At 36.7% G+C, this 16,125-nt stretch overlaps 1 protein-coding gene and 1 pseudogene across 1 annotated transcript; both read right to left on the reverse strand.

The window, feature by feature from the left end:
• Positions 1-1,122: 1,122 nt before the first annotated feature.
• On the reverse strand, positions 1,123-1,560 carry LOC110318995 (annotated as a pseudogene).
• A 10,855-nt stretch (positions 1,561-12,415) lies between these two features.
• On the reverse strand, positions 12,416-14,969 carry LOC110318836 (olfactory receptor-like protein OLF2). The gene is made up of 2 exons (XM_021194125.1): positions 14,858-14,969; positions 12,416-13,424 (listed from the first exon to the last, which is right to left on the reverse strand). The coding sequence occupies exon 2, from the start codon at positions 13,404-13,406 to the stop codon at positions 12,468-12,470; it is 939 nt and encodes a 312-aa protein (XP_021049784.1). The 5' UTR covers positions 13,407-13,424; positions 14,858-14,969; the 3' UTR covers positions 12,416-12,467.
• Positions 14,970-16,125: the final 1,156 nt, after the last annotated feature.

Genomic DNA, 16,125 nt, shown 5'->3' on the forward strand with positions numbered 1-16,125 from the left:
CTTTCTTTCTTTCTTTCTTTCTTTCTTTCTTTCTTTCTTTCTTTCTTTCTTTCTTTCTTTCTTTCTTTCTTTCTTTCATTTTACATCCCACTCACTAGTCCCAACCCAGTCACACCCTCCCATAACCCTTCTAACACCCCCATCCCCTTCTATTTTCAGAGGGTGGGATCCCACCTGGGAATCCCTTCACCCTGGCACATCAAGTCTCTGAGGGGTTAGGTGCATCATCTGAAGTCAGATAAGACAGCCTAGCTACAAGAACATAACCCAAGGACAGGCAACACTTGTCCTTCTGGGAATACCCCACTCCAGTTGTACAGGATCCACTTGAAGAGCAAGCTGCACATCTGCGACATATGTTTGGGGAGGACTATGTCCAGCCTGTGTGTGCTATTTAGATGGCAGTTCAGTCTCTGAGAACCCCAAGGGTACAGGTTAGTTAGTTATAAGGGGTCCCTAGATCTTTTGGTGTCTTCAATCCTTCCCTTACTTTTCCATAATCATCTTCAAGCTCCATTCACTGTTTGGATGTGGGTGCCATCATCGTTCTGAGTAACCTGAAGAGTTGAACTTCTAACACTCAGCCATGCTAGACTCCTTCCTGTCTTCAAGCATAGATTCTGTGAAAGCCTTTGACAAAATCTAATGCCCCTTCATTCTAAAGTCTTAGAGAGATCAGATACTCAAGGCGCATACACATAATAAAAGCAATATAAAGCAAGCCTAAGAAAACATATTAGATATTCCTAATAATAATAATTTGCCATGTATACAGTTGAAAATTTTTTTATGTTTTTGTAATTTTTCTTTTCACTTGGACAACTGTTTCCTTAGCCAAAGATTTTGGATTTTATGGTTTTAACTTTTGATTTCAATTTGCCCCCGATTCCTATACAAACACAGTCTTCTTTAAAAGAATGTTTTCTGTTTCTACATCTTGTAAGGCACTGACTGCATTTATTTATAGCAATCTCAACATTTTAAATCTCAAATTTAGATCAATTATCTATTTGTGATTCTTCTCTTCTCTCCTCTTCTCTCTTCTTTTTTTTTTTTTTTCATTTTTACATTAAAATCCTAGGATGTTTATTACAAAGGTAAACCCTGATCTGTTTCATGGGCTTATTGATAGGATTTCTGGTATTGGGCAAGGGCACCAGGACCTCCAAATTTTTTGAATTCGCAGCAACCAGGGTCTGCTACAAGCAGGATCTGACAATACTGAATGAGGATAACTTTGATCTACTTCTTAGACTCTTTATCCATATGTTTTTGGTAATTAATCACCAGAGTTTTTTAGATGAACTGCCGGGTAGCATAAATTTGGTCAGATAACCACCACTCTTCACACAGACCCAGATATCCACACCAGCCAATAATTGCTCCTTCCCCAAAAGCCAGCTCCAGTAACTTGTATAGCAGTATGCATATCTGGACCATTCCAAGGGATCATCCATTCACCTTGATAAGACCGTTTCCTCATTTGCAGTGGGCCACAGCTGTGGCTGTCTTCTTGTGGCCGATGACCTGCACAGATTGCAGTGGAACCTTAGACTACATAGTGATAACTACACCAGCTCCTCATCCACTGATGCCATCACCTGAAAAAACTGTAATTACTCTCTACATATCAACATTTCAACTACAAAATAGAATTCATACAAATAGAATTTAAGAGGAAATATCAATGCCTATTTGGAGGCAAAAGTTCTGTTAATATTTATATAACCAATTAGAAAAAGTTTATGCCATCTGTTTTTCATTTATTTATTTATTTAGTTAGTTAGTTAGTTTGATTAACTAATTTATTTATCTATTAACATCTCCAACACTGCCCCCTTCCCGGCTTCCACCTTTCAGAGTCTCTCTCCCATACCTCTCCCATTTTCCTATGAGAGAGTGTGACCCTCCATTAATCTCCCTACCATGGGTCATACAGTCATCTACTATCTATGTTTCGAACTCTTATCAGCCATAGGCATATAGCATAGTTTCCTTTGTGAATACTGTTGAAACATAGTCTATATGTATCACTGTGTATTGATTCTTTAATTTTATACCTAGGGATGGTATAAGTATGTCATCATGTACATGTTGTTTTTGTAATTTTTGAGAACTCTCCATAGTGATTTCCATAGTAGATGGACTATCTATGTGCCAGGAGCCTTGGTGTAGCTCCTGTATATTCTTTGGTTGGTGGCTCAGTCTTAGAGCTTCCCAGGATCCAGATAAGTTTACTGTGTTGGTCTTCCTGTGGAGTTCCTATTACATTCAGAGCCTTAATTCTTCCCCCTACTCTTCCATAAGAGTCCCTGACCTCTGTCCAATATTTAGATGTGTGTATCTGCATCTGTTTTAGTCAGCTGCTGGGTAAATCTTAGAGGACAGTTATGCTAGGTCCCTGTCTGCAAGGAAAACAGACTATCACTAATAGTGTCAGAGATTGGTGCTTATCCATGGGATGGTTCTCATGTGGTGCCAGGTTTGGTTGTTCATTACTTTTGTCTGTGTTCCATCTATGTCTCTACATTTCTTTTAGTCAGGACAAATTTTAGGTCAAAAGTTTTGTGGGTAGGTTGGTGTCCTCATCTCTTCACTGGGGTTCCTGTCTGGCTAAAGGAGGTAGTCTCTTAAGGTTCCATGTCACCACTGTTAGGCATCTTAGCTAAAATAACCTGGATTGAACTCTGGGAGCCCCACCCATCCCAGGTCTCTGGAACTTCCTAAAAATTTCCCCCATGCAAACCCCTACCAGCTGTGGGGAGAGACAGGATAGAGGGCCAGAAGGCCAGAGGGTCAGAAGAGTGAGTGGAAATCTGTAGATTGAATTAATTTTGGCACTGAGTCATAGGTACAGGTATAAATTCATTATTCTGGAGGTGGGCACACAGTTTTTCAGTAAAATTTGATAAAGGTACTGTCTTTTCTCCAGCATAGCTTTTTGGCATCTATCGCCAATTATATGCTAATAATTATGACTACTCATGATTAAGTATTCTATTTTATTGCATTGATCTACATTTGTATTTTTTGAGTACTATACTCTTCTTATTCTAGCTCTGTTAAATATAAGGAAATATGGGCTGGTGACATCTCAGCTTGGCCTTTTTATATTCTGTATGAATTTTTTCCAATTTTTATTAGGTATTTACTTCATTTATATTTTATTTTATTTTTTTTATTATTTTCTTTATTTACATTTCAAATGCTATCCCAAAAGTTCTCTATACACTCCACCTGCCCCTGCTCCCCTACCCACCCACTCCCACTTCTTGGCCCTGGGCTTCCCAAGTGCTGGGTCATATAAAGATTGTAAGACCAAGGGTCCTTTATTCCCAATGACAGCCTATAAGGCCATATTCTGCTACATATGCATCTAGAGACATGAGCTCAGGAGGTACTGGTTAGTTCATATTGTTGTTGCACCTACAGGGTTGCAGCCCCCTTCAGTTCCTTGGGTACTTTCTCTAGCTCCTCCATTGGGGACCCTGTGTCCCATCCAATAGCTGGCTGCGAGCATCCACTTCTGTGTTTGCCAGGCACTGGCATAGCCTCACAAGAGGCCACTATATCAAGGTCCCTTCAGCAGAATCTTGCTGGCATGTGCATTAGTATCTGGGTTTGGTGGCTGATGATGGGATGAATTCCTGGATGGGGTAATCTCTGAATAGTCCATCCTTTCATCTTAGCTCTAAATTTTGTCTCTGTACCTATATCATTTCATGGGTATTTTGATCCTTATTCTAAGGAAGAATGAAGTATCCACACGATGGTCATCCTTTTTGGTTTTCTTGTTTTGCAAAATGTATCTTGGGTATTCTAAGTTTCTGGGGGTAATAACCGCTAATTAGTGAGTGCATATCTAGTGAGTTCTTTTGTGATTGGGTTACCCCACTAAGGATGATATACTCCAGATACAAGCATTTGCCCAAGAATTTCATAAATTCATTGTTTGTAATAGCTGAGTAGTACTCCATTGTGTAAAAGTACCACAGTTTCTGTATCCATTCCTCTACTGAGTGACATCTGGGTTCTTTCCAGCTTGTGGCTTTTATAAATAAGGCTATTATGAACATAGAAGAGCATGTGTCCTTATTACCAGTTGGAAGATCTTCTGGGTATATGCCCAGAAGATGTATTGCTGGGTCCTCCGGAAGTACTATGTCCAATTTTTTGAGGAACCGCCAGACTCATTTCCTGAGTAGTTATACAAGCATGCAATCCCACCAGCATTGGAGGAGTGTTCCTCTTTCTCCACAACCTTGCCAGCATCCGCTGTCACCTGAATTTTTAATCTTAGCCATTCTGACTGGTATGAGATGGAATCTCAGGGTTGTTTTGATTTGCATTTCCTTGATGATTAAGGATGTTGAACATTTTTTCAGGTGTTTCTCAGCCATTCAGTATTCCTCAGATGAGAATCTTTGTTTAGCTCTGTACCCCATTTTTAATGGGGTTATTTGAATTTCTGGAGTCCAGCTTCTTGAGCTCTTTGTATATATTGGATATTAATCCTCTATCATATTTAGGATTGGTAAAAATCTTTCACAATCTGTTGGTGGCCTTTTTGTCTTGTTGACAGTGTCTTTTGTCTCACAGAAGCTTTGCAATTTTATGAGGTCCCATTGTCAATTCTTGATTTTTCAGCACAAGCCATTGGTGTTCTGTTGAGAAATCTTTTCCCTGTGCCCATATCTTCGAGGCTTTTTCCCACTTTCTCCTCTATCAATTTCAGTGTCTCTGGTTTTATGTGGAGGTCTTTGATCCACTTAGTCTTGAGCTTTGTCCAAGGAGATAAGAATGGATCAATTCTCATTCTTCTACATGATAGCTGCCAGTTGTGCCAGCACCATTTGTTGAAAATGCTGTCTTTATTCCACTGGATGGTTTTAGCTCCCTTGTCAAAAATCAAGTGACCATAGGTGTGTGCATTCATTTCTGGATCTTCAATTCTATTCCATTTATCTACATGTCTGTTGATGTACCAATATTATGCAGTTTTTATCACAATTGCTCTGTAGTACAGCTTAAGGTCAGGCATGTTGATTCCACCAGAGGTTCTTTTATTGTTGAGAATGGTTTTTGCTAACCTAGGTTTTTTATTATTCCAGATGAATTGCAAATCGCCCTTTCTAACTTTGTGAACAATTGGGTTGGAAATTTGATGGGGATTGCACTGAATCTGTAGATTCCTTTTGGCACAATGGTCATTTTGATTATGTTAGTATTGCCAATCCATGAGCATGGGAGATCTTTCCATCTTCTGAGATCTTCTTCAATTTCTTTCTTTAGGGACATAAATGTTAATGGGCTAAAATCTTATTTTAAGGCTTCAAATTAATTTAAACCTTTCTGCTTTATTTTCAGAGATGCAGTTTCCTTGGTAAAAAACAAAAGTCCTTACAAAAAACAAAATAAGCTTTTCCAATTGCTATCAATTGTACTCATTGGTACCTATATACTAGCTGCTTAATTTAGTTATAGTTATTAAGTGCCCACAGCAATTTTTTGTCATAAAAGGTCATTAATGTAAAAATCATCTTTTTTTTTCTTTAAGTAAATCTTGACATCCTATTGTAAAGGTGCTGTGGTACTAATTAAAATTAAAAATTCCCCTTTCNAAACAGCAATCAAATTGGGTATTGCAAAATTTTACTATTTGGCCTACTGCGTACCATCATTTTTGATACAATTGACAATCATCCTAAAGATAAAAATTGCTTTTATACATGCATTTGTATGCATACATCTCTTTTTTTTACTGTATTTATACCAGCTTTTTATTTATAAAAGTAATTATAAATCAGTTCACATGTTTGTCCCTTTTAGCCCCCACGTGTCCCATTGTCTCTGCTGAGTGTGTCTCTCAGTCGCCGCATGGTTCAGTGTTCATGTCGTAATGGCGGAATGGCACAGTCTGATCCTTGGCGGCGCTGTGTCCAGAAGGCGGGTCCAATTGAGTAGGCGTGACGACATTGGTGGTTGGTCCGGGCGACNAGTGGGCGTTGACAGTGGGTGGTCCGAGGACGCTGTCCAGATCCAGGGTTCCAGGAAGAAACTCCCAACCTGTCTGCAAGAGGCGGAACACAAGGCTCAGAGGGAGGACCCAACAAATACTTTTCTGTCTCAAAGCACTAATAGGTTCTTCTTTGACACTTAGCTCATATGATTGCACTAAGTTAGTTCTGTTGATCATGATGTAGTTTTTTTCTACCTCTTTAATGTCTTTTTTTCTCACTTTAGGTAGATATACATAAATTGAGATGCATAAACTGTATTAATTAAATTTACCTATACAAATTAAAAGATTTCTCTCTTATTTCAGTCACTCCTATTTTTTTCCTTTCTTTAAATGAAAACTAAAACCCAGCTATAAATCTGACTTTTGTACCATACCACTAGGTTCAGGAAGTATTCTGCAAAAAAGAGTGGAAAGTTTGTAAGTACTAAAAGAAAAAGAGAAGTTGTGTGCGTGTGAAATGCTATCATCTGGACAGTGCATAATCACCACAATGACCATCTGAAATAGCTAGAAATGACTACACTCAGCCTGCACAGGAATGAACATTGCCAGATAGGCAAGGGTCATACAGATTGATGGAGACCTACCTCTCAATGCAGAACTGTTTCTTCTGAATAGATTATTGGAAAGTGGAATCATTTCTTTCAGTTATGTATCCCCTGCTGACCCACCAGCCTCAGAGATACCTCAAGCCTGTGGTTACACAGATGAACCTGAAGAAACCAAATGAAGCAAAGATAGCAAATATCAATCTGAGAAAGGGACAGAGGAGTAGATGGGAAAATGGTTTACAGAAAGAGAACAAATCAATGCATATAACACAAAGAGAACAAACAAAACTGTATACAGTTATCAATGAATGAAATTAATTTAAAAAATAGTATAAAACCACTGGGGTTTCAACCATCTGTAAGGAAAATAAATCAGCAATTTAAAAAAACCATAAAGTTATATATGAAAGAGAGAAATGTAATTTTTATGTTTATTACTTTTTAAAATATATACATTTTATTTCTATAAGTGTTTTTACTGCATATTACTATGTGAAATGTTTACATGGCTGGTGCCTATGGAGCTCAGAAAAAGGCAGCAGATCCAAGGAACTAGAGTAACAGATTATTGAAAACCAACATGTCAGTGTTGAAAATAAATTTCCTAGTAGCAAATAATTAGTGTGAGTAAAAGGAGGGAAGTCCAGAGGTGAAAGTTAAAAGTTTAAATACAATAAAACCTGGAGCTGCTGATCATGAGAAATTTGCCAATGCAAGTGAGAAACTGATACTAACTTACCCTGCCCAGTATGCCATTGCTAGGATATACACAAGAGAAATATTTAATTCAAGGTAAGATATACTATAAGAAAATGAAAACACTTTTTTGCTAACATTTCTATTAAACCAAGATATATTACATTTTTACAGTCATATAGACTTATTTATTAAATCATTTTCTTTTAATTGGAATCCTCTATCCAGAGATGAAAAGTGAAAATAACATAAAATAAATGAGAGAACAGTAATAGTAACTTAAATAGTCTAAAGCAGGTATCCTTGGTTTAATTGTGTATACTCTTTAGTTACTAATTATTGACTACAATTCAATGGACATAATTTTTGTGATCTTAATACACATGAAGACTGGTAAAAAAAGGAACAATGGCAAAACTTATTTTCATCCTCAAACATGGACTGAATACATCAACTTTATTTTTTGGACCCATTTATTGAAACTGAAAGAAAAGTTGAAGGATATTAGGTGTGAAGAATTTTCTCAGTCCCATTTTTATTTCATTATCAATGTAATTTGTTCAAAGACCCTCTCTGCCAAATTCACATACTGGCTTGTTTATCTTTTTGAAGTGAAGATTAATAATAGTGATTGCTCTCATTACATGCAATTCTCAGTAGGAAATATTTCAAAAGTTGTTCCCCAGGGAATCTATATTAGTACACATAAACACAGTCTCACAAGATTCTATTCCTATCCCCTTCAGTGCCTGCAAACCTTCATTCTATTCTTCTGTGAAAAATCCCCAAGCTCCATATACTATTTGGCTGTGGGTGTCTATATTTCTCAGATTCAACTTCTGGGTGGAGTCTCTCACAGGACAATAGGATCCTGTATGAAAGAATAGCTGAATATCATTCTCAATGTTAGGGATTGGTGGATGCCCATGAATGGGTAAAAATTTGGACTGGTGATTGATTGGCCATTCCTTTATTCTCTGTTCCCTTCCCCATGCCTGCATTATTTGTAGACAGGATAAATTTTGAGTCGTATGTTTTGTGGGTGAATTAGTGTCTCTATCTCTCCAATGGGGTTCCTCCCTGGATAGAGGAGGTTGCCTTTTTCAGATTCCATATCTAGTTCCATATTACTGTGTCACAGATAAGGTAGCCCCTTGATTCTTAGGCACCTCCCTTTTCCCAAGCCTAGTTTCCGCATGGAAATGCCCCCACCTCCTTACCCCCATCAGTTTCAGATTTCCTTCATTTTCATGGTCATCTAGCCATTTCTACTGTCCTCCCCCACAACTCTCGACCTGATCCTGAATCCCTCATTCCCATCCCCATCTTTCCTCCCTCCCAATTACCTATCTCCATCTTTGTCTTATAACTATTTTATTCTGCCTGTATGTAAGATGCAAGCTTCCTCACTTGGGTCTTCTTTCTTGTTTTGCGGTTTTGGGTCTTTAGAGTATAAAGTTTTACCAGTATGTTATGGCTAATTTCCACATATTATTGAGTACACACCATGCCAGTCATTTCGGGACTAGGTTACTTCACTCAAGATGATATTTTCAAGTTCCATTTATTTGCCTGGAAAATTCATGATCTCTTGGTTTTAATGGCAGGATAATATCCCATTGTGTAGAAGCTCAAATGGGTTTACTTCAGTCAATTCCAGGGAAGATACCTGGGTAGATATTCCAAATTAGTTTTGGAAGTGTGGGTAATTTGAAGACTGCCTTCATTCCATCCCAGGACTGTAAAAGTCTTGGAGGACATTATATACTCTCATTTCCAAAATTACTTGAGACCTGGAATAATTTGACTAGAATCTTCTGCACCTAAATGCAGATTGAAATCATTTATTTTTTCACCTGAACAACATTGTATGGAGGGATCATTTGACATATTGAGATGAATAGTCTGGAATATTTGGTTTTGTTTTCATTTCTCCTGGTTGTCTATGTTGCTGGTACTGTATTCATGTGAATCTCATCCCTCTTGGCATCTTCTTGAACATATTTATTTGTGATAACTATGCATCTCTTGATAAATCAAAGTTTCTTCCTATGTAAATCATAGTTGTGTGTGTTATTTTAGCTGAAAGTCAATTTTGTTCCAAATTGTAATGGATATTCCATCTTGTATCTTTGGACCATTTGCTTGGAAAATTATTTTCCAACCTTTTAGTCTGAGGTAATATCTGTCTTTGTGAATGAGGTGTGTTTACTGTGTGCAGCAAAATGCTGGGTCCTGTTTATGAATCCAGTGTGTTAGTCTATGCCTCTTTATTGAGGAGTGGAGTACATTGATATTAAGAGATATTAAGGAACAGTGATTGTTAATTCCTGTTATTTTTGTTCTTAGAGTTGGAAATATGTTTGTGTGGTTATCTTCTTTTTGTTTGTATTTTCCCTCCTTGTTTTCCTCTAGGGTGTTTTCCATCTATTATCTTGGTAGGGCTGAGTGTGTGCAAAGATATTGTCTAAATTTTGTTTTGTCATGCAATATTGTTTTCTCCATCTATGGTAATTGAGAGTTTTGCTGGGTATAGTAGACGAGGTTGGCATTTCTGTTCTATTAGTGTCTGTATGACATTTGCTCAGTGACTCCTAGCTTTCATAGTCTCTGGTGGGAAGTATTGTATAATTCTTTTAGGTCTACCTTTATATGTTACTTGACATTTTTCCCTTACTGCCTTTAATATTCTTTCTTTCTTTAGTGCATTTAGTGTTTTGATTATTATGTTACAGGAAGAATTACTTTTCTTGTCCAGACTATTTGGAGTTCTGTAGGCTTTTTTTATGTTCATGGGCGTCTCTTTCTTTAGATTAGGGAAGTTTTCTTCTATAATTTTGTTGAAGATATTTGCTGGTCCTTTAAGTTGGGAATCTTCCCACTCTTCTAAATGTATTATCTTGAGGTTTGGTCTTCTCATTGTGTCCTGGATTTCCTGGACGTTTCAGGTGAGGAACTTTTTGAATTTTAAATTTTCTTTGACTTTTGTGTCAATGTTTTCTCTGGTATATTCTGCCCCGAGATTCCCTCTTTTATCTCTTGTATTCTGTTGGTGATCCTTGCATCTATGACTCCTGATCTCTTTCCTAGGTTTTTTAACTCCAGGGTTGTCGCCCTTTGTGATTTCTTTATTGTTTCTATTTCCATTTTTAGATCTTGGATGGTCTTGTTCCTGTTTGTGTTCTCCTGTATTTCTATAAGGGAGTTATTTACGTCCTTCTTTTGTTTGTTTGTTTTTTGTTTGTCTTTCAAGACAGGGTTTCTCTGTATAGCACTGGATGTTCTGGAACTCACTCTACAGATCAGGCTGGCCTCGAACTCAGAAATCTGCCTGCCTCTGCCTCCTGAGTGCTGGAATTAAAGGTGTACACCACTACGCCTGGCTTATTTATGTCCTTCTTTAAGTCCTCTAACATCATCATCATGGGAAGATCTTTCAGATCTGAACCTATGCTGGTGTGATGGTGTATTCAGGACTTGCTATTTTGTGAGAATTGGGTTCTGATGACGTCCAGTTACCTTTGTTCTGTTGCTTATGTTGTTATTCTTGCCTCCAGCCATCTGGTTATTACAAGTGCTACCTGTGCTCACTATATCTGACTGGAGTCTGGCCTTCCTGTGATCTTGGTTTGTCAGAACTCCTTTGAGTCCAGCTGTCTCTGTGATCCTGTGATTTTGGGATCATGTGATTCTTGAGATCCTCAATGTGTCAGCATTCCTGAGAGAAAAACTGCCTCAATGGGATCTGAGTTCCTGGCATGACAAAGCTCCTCTGATCCTGTGATCCTGTGGTTATGTGATCCTGGGTGTGTTAGGGCTCCTGGGAGTAGAGCTATCTCTAAGTCTTGTGACAATGGCTGCAGAGTTCTGCCCAATGTCTGTTCGGAGCTCTGGTTAAAAGAGGCAGCTGCTTGAAGTTCCATGTCACCACTGTTAGGAATCTTCCTAAAATAACCTGCACTGTATTCTAGGAGCACCTCACATCCCAGGTGTCTGGAACTTCCAAAAAATTCAAAGGAATTATTTTTTATTTTTAATTATATTGGAGGGAAATAACAATAATGTCCTTGATTCCAAAAGAAAGTGTTGGATCACCTAGAACCTGAGCGAAATTAGAGAGTGAGAGACATGATATGTATGATATAAATTGAACTTGGGAGAACATAATGCATTCTTAAGCACTGAGTCATCTTGCTTGTCAACTAGAATACATTTTAGATGTTATAATCTTCTTTTAAGTTTACCCGAGAATTCACTATTTTACTTTAATATTAATGCAGTTTTATAGCACACAACTTACATTTTCTCTTTGTGCCATATGGTAAAATTAATATGTGAAAATGGCAATTCTATTAACACTAGTTTACAGATTAAACATATTCTGAATCAAAGCCCTACTTCATTCTTCACAGAAAAGAAAAACATCTTAAAATTGATAGTGAGTAATAAAAGGTCATGCAGAGATATCACCAGTTCATATTTCACTATATTTAACAGAGCTAGAATAAAAACAGTATAGTATTCACACACACACACACACACACACACACACACACACACACAAAATGTAGATCAATGTAACAAAATAGAATACTTGAGCATGAGTATTCATAACTATTAGCATCTGATGGTTGGACATGGATGCCAAAAAACTACAATGGAGAAAAGACATTATCTTTATCAAATTTACTTGAAAAACTGAGTGCCCACCTCCAGAAGAATGAAGTCATATCAATATCTCTGACTTGGCACCAAAATTGATTCAAGCTGCAGATTTTCATTCACTCTCCTGGCCCTCTATCCTATTTCTCAGCACACCAGGTAGGGGTTTGGGTAGGGGAAGATTGCTAAAAAGAAGAGTAAGAGAAAACCCTTTTTTCAATAAGGAGTGAATACATCAACTTTATTTATTGGAACCATTTATTGAAACTAGAGGAAAGTTGAGGAATGTTAGGTGTGAAGAATTTGCTCAGTACCATTTATTTCATTATCAATGAAATTTGTTAAAAGACCCTCTCTGCAAAATTCACATAATGGCTTGTTTATTAATTTGAAGTGAAGATTAAGAACAGTGATTGCTCTCATTACATGCAATTCTCAGTAGGAACTATCTAAAAAGTTGTACTCCAGGGAATCTATATTAGTACACATAAACAGTCTCACAAAAGTCTATTCATTTTGTGATTTGACACAGTATTTCACCCAGGCCACAAGTTAATACTGATTGCCTTCTTCAGAGCTCCCTTCACATCCTTATTTCTCAAACTGTAGATGAGTGGGTTTAACATAGGAATCACAACTGTGTAGAAAACAGAGGCCATTTTGTCTGTGTCCATGGAGTAACTTGAGCTGGGTCGGAAATACATGAAAAGCAGAGTTCCATGAAAAATGGCCACAGCCATGAGGTGGGAAGCACATGTGGAAAATGCTTTGTGCCTGCCCTCAGCAGAGTTCATCCTGCAGATGGTAGCAATGATGTAGCAGTAGGAGAGAAGGACTGTGACAATGCTACACCCTACCACGCAGCCAATGAAAGTGAACATCACTATTTCATTGATGGATGTATCTGAGCAGGAGAGGGCCAGTAAGGGTGGGATGTCACAGAAAAAGTGGTTGATGACATTTGAATTGCAGAAGGACAATCGGAATGTGCAGCTTGTGTGGATTGCTGAATCTACCAAGCCTACTGCATAGGCAACAGCCACAAGTTGGATACAGACCTTCTTGGACATTGCAATTGTATAGAGCAAGGGATTGCAGATAGCGACATAACGATCATAGGCCATGACAGCTAGCATGAGACATTCTACATCTGCAAAAGCCCCGAAAAAATACATTTGAATAGCACATAAATTATAAGGAATCCTCTTCTCTTTAGACAAGAAATCAGCCAGCATCTTGGGAGAGACTGTTGAGGAGTAGCAGATGTCACAAAATGACAGGTTGCTCAGGAAATAATACATAGGTGTGTGAAGCCTACTGTCCAGTTTAATCAAGATGACCATCCCTAGATTAGCGATTACAGTTAGGCTATAAACTAGGAAGAAGAAAACAAAGAGTCCCTGTTGCACATCCTGTCTTCCAGAAAGCCCTAAGAAGACAAATTCTGTGAACATGGTGAAATTCTCAAAAGTCATTTTTGTGATCCTGAAACCCTAGGATTACAATAAAGGAAAAAAATGTTGACAGTTATAGTTTTTATGAGTTCATAGTCAGACTCCAGATATTTCTGTTTAACCAAATTAAAAATTCGTAAAATCACAAGTGCTTGAAGTAAGCTGACTCAATGTCAGTTAGTAGGAAAATTAGAACATTCAGAGTATCAGCCTAGCTCTCCTTAAAATATGTAACATATATTCATCTGAATTTATTCACATGATTTCTAAATGAAGAGCATCGTACTGTGTTTGTCCTTTCTATTTTATAGGTTAGGATGTGGATATTCTCAGATACACTGACTATGTTTCTCCTGTCAGTTTATAAAGAAAACAGATCTCTTCAGATAACGATTGTTACTTTTCATTTATTAAAAATATTGATATGCCCTCTACAACGAATAAGCACAATCAATTATGTATACTGAGAGTAACAATTCTTATCCCTTCATTCTCTAATCCTATGGAGCACTCCTCAGTGTAACACATGTATTTGTATGTAAAATGTACACATTACTGAAACACATTCAAGTTGATATTTAGTTTCAGTAGTAATTCTGCATCTACTATGACTTGAAGTCCAGAAATTGAGATCCATTCAAATAAAAAGATAGATTGCTAAAAAATAGACAGAATGATCTGCATGAGCATAATTCCTGACCATAGAAACAGGATTCTGTCAGAAATAGCACTAAGTAAACCCTAATCATGTTGCTAGTAGAAGTGGCAAAAGCAATAATAAATAATATTATCCAATAGTTGAGTCCTCATCAAGCCAAGTTTTCATACTCTGCACACCTATTTACCATGTAAAAAGCTGATGAGAAAACTAGTCCCTGTCTATTGCCTCAGAACTCAGATTTGTGTCTGAGCATTGTGCCTTCCTACGTCTCCAAAAGTTGTTACACTGCATTACTTTGTTCTTATGTCCTTTTGACTTTCACGCAGCCTTTTATCAACTGACCTGTGCTTTAAAAACTTAATAGATCCTGGGAAGTTCTTCCAATTAAAGTCCATGTCTCACTATTTCATTGTTGCAATCTATCAAACAAACTGTCTACATATATACATGAAAGTTGACAAATATCATTTTTTATGTTCATAGTTACATTGATATAGAAAGTTCATATATAAAATATATAAGATTGAAGAATGGTTAATAAAATATATGCTTACAAATCTAAGAATTTTCATGTAGATCACAGATTTCTAAAATGTGGATAAATTGTTTTAAGTATCTCAGTATACTAATCAAAAATAATAATTTCATATATTTATAACATTTCAGACACATAAAATTCCTTGTCTACTTTTAAAATAATAAATGAAATTTGCCAACTTCTCAAGTCTATCTTAGTACATTTGGTCTCCATTTTATTTTGTTAAACATTAAATAAACATTAAAATGCTTAATATTTAAAGCAGATATTTACCTTGTTTCATATCTGCTTTCATAAATGTATTTGGAGTAAATGAAAATAAACAAACTTGTATTCATGAAAAACAGCAAACATGTCTATACCTGATCCAGGACTAGAGATGTTAGTGGATATATTCTGTCAGCACTCTCTGGAATCATCTGCATTATAAGCCTCTCTCCATGGCCCCTGAGTGCCTGCGACTTTGTCTCTTAGGAATAAGATGATGTTATAATAACGCAGATTAACACTGTGATTTCATACAATTGGGTGATGAGTGCATTCTTATTATCAAGTATTCCTATGTAGCTTATTCCCATATTAGCATTAACAAAATTACTTCAATTAATTTTGCATTCATCAATTCCTGATTGTCTCTCCCTAAATATTTTTATAATGGTATAAAGCATGGGACTATTACATATCTGTATACCTGTACACATTTACACTCACCCCCAAAACACTTCCATACATGTATTAACATTTCTTTTTGAAGACAGCAAATATTATTTGTTTATTTTCTAAAAGTAACTAATTATTATTTTGTTTGAATTGATGGCTATTTTTTGAATTGAAATATTTTTGTCTCAAATAATATAACCTGATTACAGTTTTCACTCCCCCACATTCTTCTACCCTTTCCTTATGTAGCTTTACATATGGATCCAATTCACTTGTGTCTCTCACATCAAAATAAAGAGGGTTATAGTGGATAATAATACAATAATGTAAAATGAAAGATAACACATCTAATTGGATAAAGCAAACAGAAGAAAGGAGTATAAGAGAAGGCACAAAAATAGACAAATTACTTTACATACTACAGAACCTAATAAAAATTCTGAATTTAAATAATATGTTATGTCACAAAGTAAACTTTTTCCATATAATGAAATAATTTGATTAGAGGCAAAGAGATTTTTCTCTCTGTTGTTTAAAGTAATATATTATGCTTTCCATAGTGTTTGGCTTAAGTTTCTAATTTATTACATTATTAATATAATAATATATTCAAGTGTCTAAAATTATATATTTAAATGTTACGTCACACACAACTTAATGAGTGTTTATGTAGCGTGCTGTCTCAAATACTCTTTTTCCTTGTGTGTGTGTGTGTGTGTGTGTGTGTTTCTTTAATTTTTTTTTTGGTTGTTTTGAGACAGGGTTTCTCTGTGTAGCCCTGGCTATCCTGGAATTCACTCTGTAGACCAGGCTGGCCTCGAATTCAGAAATTCACTTGCCCCTGCCTCCCAAGTGCTGGGATTAAAGGAGTACGCCACCAT

This window comes from Mus pahari, chromosome 3 (assembly GCF_900095145.1).
Source record: "Mus pahari chromosome 3, PAHARI_EIJ_v1.1, whole genome shotgun sequence".
NCBI classification, from domain to species: Eukaryota; Metazoa; Chordata; class Mammalia; order Rodentia; family Muridae; genus Mus; species Mus pahari.

Excerpts from the sequence above, each read along its gene's own strand:
- LOC110318836 (XM_021194125.1), bottom strand. The coding sequence starts at position 13,406 with ATGACTTTTGAGAATTTCACCATGTTCACAGAATTTGTCTTCTTAGGG.